General features: G+C 58.6%; 1 protein-coding gene across 4 annotated transcripts in view; it reads right to left on the bottom strand.

The window, feature by feature from the left end:
* LOC104124138 (syntaxin-binding protein 1) overlaps positions 1-3740 on the bottom strand; it is a 41725-nt gene that overhangs the window by 19435 nt on the left and 18550 nt on the right. For 3 of the 4 annotated variants that reach the window (XM_009636448.2, XM_035892027.1, XM_035892028.1), the window contains exon 4: positions 2434-2442. In XM_009636448.2, the coding sequence (XP_009634743.2) occupies positions 2434-2442 (9 nt within the window). Of the gene's footprint in view, positions 1-2433; positions 2443-3572; positions 3576-3740 lie in introns of all 4 variants that reach the window. The other variant, XM_009636447.2, reaches the window with a different exon arrangement.

Raw genomic sequence — 3740 nt, 5'->3', positions numbered from 1 at the left:
TGGTGGTGGTGCCTCAGTGCCAAGAAGAGCCAAGAGCTTTCCTGCAGCAGGACGGCCCGCATGGGGTGTCACAGCATCCCAGAGGGGAGGTGACCCTCTCCCAGGGGTAAATCACGCTCTCCTACATGTGCAGCTGTGACCTTCTGAGCTCCTGTTTCTCTGCCTTGAACCAAAAGGGAGAAAAACCTCAACAAATTGGGGCTCTTTGGGCTTGGCTCGGTGGGAATCCAGGCTGGGCTGGTCTCCTGTGCCCACACAGACACCAGGGACAGACTGGAGGGCTGAGCTGGTCTAACTCTGAGTGGTCTTTGCTGCTCCCTCAGTGGCACAACACCAAGCCATCTGATGGCCTCCATAAATGACCCCAGAGCACACGTGGCAATGTGCCTGTGTATGCACATTGATGTGTTTGCATACGTGGGCAATGTGGAAGCCCATAAATTAATGCACCTTCAGCTTGATCTATTTTTGCGCTCTCCAAAACACAAGAGCCAAGTTCCCTCCCGCACCGTGACTTGGTGGACGCAGCATCTGCTTCTCAGCGTGCAATTAAAAGCCATATGATGATGATTCTCTTTTTAAAATGTGTTGATTTTGTGTGAAGAGGGAGGGAATCTCTCCTGGGACATTTTTCCCCGACAGGTGCAGGGGAATTAGACCCAAACATTACTTTTCCTTTTTTTTGTAAGAGGGAAGGGGTCTAAGCCCTCTACATCGGTGGCTTTTTCAACCTTCTTGCACATGCAGGCACTGGTGGGTGGATGTAGCCCTGCCAAAGTGCAGTTCATCATTCTTGGTAACCTTCCATGGTCACGTACGGGCAAGTATTTCTCAACCCCTGGTGCAGACGGTGGCTTGGAGACTGAAATTGCTTTGCAATGTGTGCAAAGGCAAGCCCTGAATTTTGCATGTTATTTTTTTCAAGCTTTTCCAACTTGGAGCCAAGACAGATCCTGGCAACGGGATCCTAAAAGGGCAAATGCTAAAGGCCCCAGCAGAGGCTTTGCCAAGCACCCGTTCCTGTACCCCCACAAGGGGCAGGCAGCACCCCACTGCCCTCAGGACTCCCCGGAGGAGGAGATCAGGAGGGTGGGCTGCCCAGGAAGTGACTGGCTTCAGGGTCTGCTCCCACCCATGGGGAATGGGACCCTCTCCTCCTCATCCAGCCACCTTGCCAGCCCACCGAGATGATGGTGGGGCTGGAGGCTCTGCCCCAGTGCAAGGAGGAGGATGCAACGTCCATCCCTGCAACATTCCCACGGGCCCTGCAGCGCCTCCTGTTCCTCCTCTGCTTGGCAGAGACCTTGCCAGACCAGGGCAGCACATAAGCCCTGTACCCCAGGCCATGAGATGGGCTCAGAGCATCCTCACCAGGCAGCACCTGGCTCCTGAAGCCTCCCTGAGCCCTCAGCCAAGGGGTGGTGGGAACAGCGAGGTGCTCCAAGCAGCCTGGGCAAGTCATGCACCAGCAACCCAGCAGCAGGTCCCCGGGGTCCCTGGCTGTGCCCCGGGGCTGGCAGTGGGCTGCAGCTGTGCCCGTGCCTCCTCCCTGTCCCTGGAGGCGCAGCGAAGCACATGCATGTGAGCTGGGATCATCACATCCCAGCATGGGCCAGGCACGGGTGGATCCTCAAGAGGCACAGATGGGGACACCGAGTGACACGGTATGGCAGTGAGTGCTGCACATGGGTGCTGAGGGCCCATCAGACCTCGACCGGGCAGGATTTAACCGTGGTGCTCCTCGGTGTGGCTCTGGCAGGCAGGCTCCTGGTCAGCTCTGTGGGAGGCTCTATGGGGAAGGATGCTCCGCAGGAGGATCGGCTGGTGTCCTGGGGGAAAGGTGTTCTCTTGCTATCTCTGGAAGGGAGCAGGGCGCTCCATTATCCCAGGGCTGTTCTGCTTCTCCCGTCTGTCCGTGACAGCAACCTGCACAGAAGGAAGCACTCGGGGAGGTTTCTCTCCTCTTGCAGGCAAAGGGGTCCAGGGGTTTTCAGATCCAGCGCTGGTCCCACCTCCCTGTGCTCTGGTTACGTGTCCTGCACCAGCCCGCCGTGGCTCAGGCACTGCACAGGCCTCACCCCTGCAGCACGGCCCATCTTGCCTTGCTGGTGATGGTTCAGCGAAGTAAACCCAGCCGCCGCCTCCTCCTCCTCCTCTCCACTGCAGGGTGCTGCAGGAGAGTGGGAACCAGGCTCTGGGCAGGGGAAGCTCAGGGCAGGCTGCCCTGAGAAGATTCAAGGAGGCCCTGGGGCAAGAGAAGATGGGAGGAATGTCCACCTGGTGGGGGTTAGATGGAGATTTGGGGCTGGGTGTCCTCAGAGGTGAGACCAGCTCCCACACTTGGACGAGATTTTCCTAACCAGCACCAGAGCAAAGTGACTGGTTCTCCAGTGGGGTTTCCTGGTAGATGGCCACAGAGAGAGCAGAAGACACCAGGAGGACCTGGTCCTCGGGCATCATCTCTGGGGCCAAATGCACTTGGCTCTGACCTTGGCCAGATGAAAATGAGTCCTGGAGGGCTGCAGCCATCACTGCTGGACACTGCGGGGAGGCGCAGGGACAGCCCCCCGGCACGCACCCCACGGCTCGGGGCAGTGACAATCTGGTTCTGCCCATCTTCTGCAACACTCACCCACCTCGTCCCCCTGCCCACCTCCTCCCACCTGCCTGGGGGCCTCCAAAACCCATCTTGTTATGGCACCAGCTGGTCAGAAGAATAATCCGGGTCTGGAGGGAAGCCAGGGCAGAATGCAGCTCCAGAGGGGGGGCCTGGCGGAGTGAGCCATGGCAACGCAGCAGCATCCATCCTTCCTTCCTTCCTTGGGAGGGAGCCCAGCAGATACCCTGCTCCGGGGTCAGCCCCGGGCTCGAACCGCTTGCTCTTTATGAGCAAGCATCTTCTGCAGGTAAACCTGGGGGAATCCCTGCCTGGGAGCAGGCTGGCGCAAGGAGGGAGAGCCAGGGGAATCTGGTGCTAGCCGCATTGGTGCCCAGGGATGGAGGAGATCTGGGTACCCTGCAAACCAGCCCTGACTCTGGGGGAGCAGCTCCAGCTGGAAACTGCACCTTGAGGCAGGAACTGACCCACCAGGACCAGGAGCTCCTCAAGCCTCGGTGGGAGGGGAGGGCTAGACCCCACAGGGTACTCCTCCAAGGGCCCCATCCCTTGCTCCTATGCAGCATTTTCCTTGCACAAACCCTGCTCTCTCCTTCCAGACACCCACGCTTCCCTGACAGCCCCACTCTATAGCACTGATGCCCAGCTACCGGTTAGCATTTTCAGCCTGGAAGGATATTTTTTCAGGCAAGAACAGGGCAGTTTGTTACTCAACCCTGAAGGGAAGGATTGAGCCAGATTTCCATGATCCTGCCTTGAACCTGTGTGTCTGTGTGTGCGTGCTCTCTCCCAGCCTATTTCAGTGCAGAGACAATGAATGAAAATAAGGGATGCGCAGTGGTGCTGGTTTCTGTCCCCTCTTTAGCGAGGGCACTGGATGAGCCGGATGGGGCCCTGCTTGGGGGTGCGTGGGTGGCCGATCCAGCCCCCCCCCCCTCCCGGCTGGGCTGGGGACAGCCTCTCTCCCCACCCTGCAAGCGAGGGGATCAGCCCTCCCAAAGGAAAACCCAGCAAAGCACAAGTGCCAACCTCCCCCCCGCCTTCCCAAAGCTGATCCTGCAGCAGAGAAACAAGGGGGCATTTCCCTGTCTTTTCCCTTTCATTTTGCAGCTGGGGCTCTAAA

The sequence above is a fragment of the Egretta garzetta genome, unplaced genomic scaffold, assembly GCF_000687185.1.
Source record: "Egretta garzetta isolate BGI_Z169 unplaced genomic scaffold, ASM68718v1 scaffold344, whole genome shotgun sequence".
NCBI classification, from domain to species: Eukaryota; Metazoa; Chordata; class Aves; order Pelecaniformes; family Ardeidae; genus Egretta; species Egretta garzetta.
This window is presented reverse-complemented; position numbering and strand designations above follow the sequence as displayed.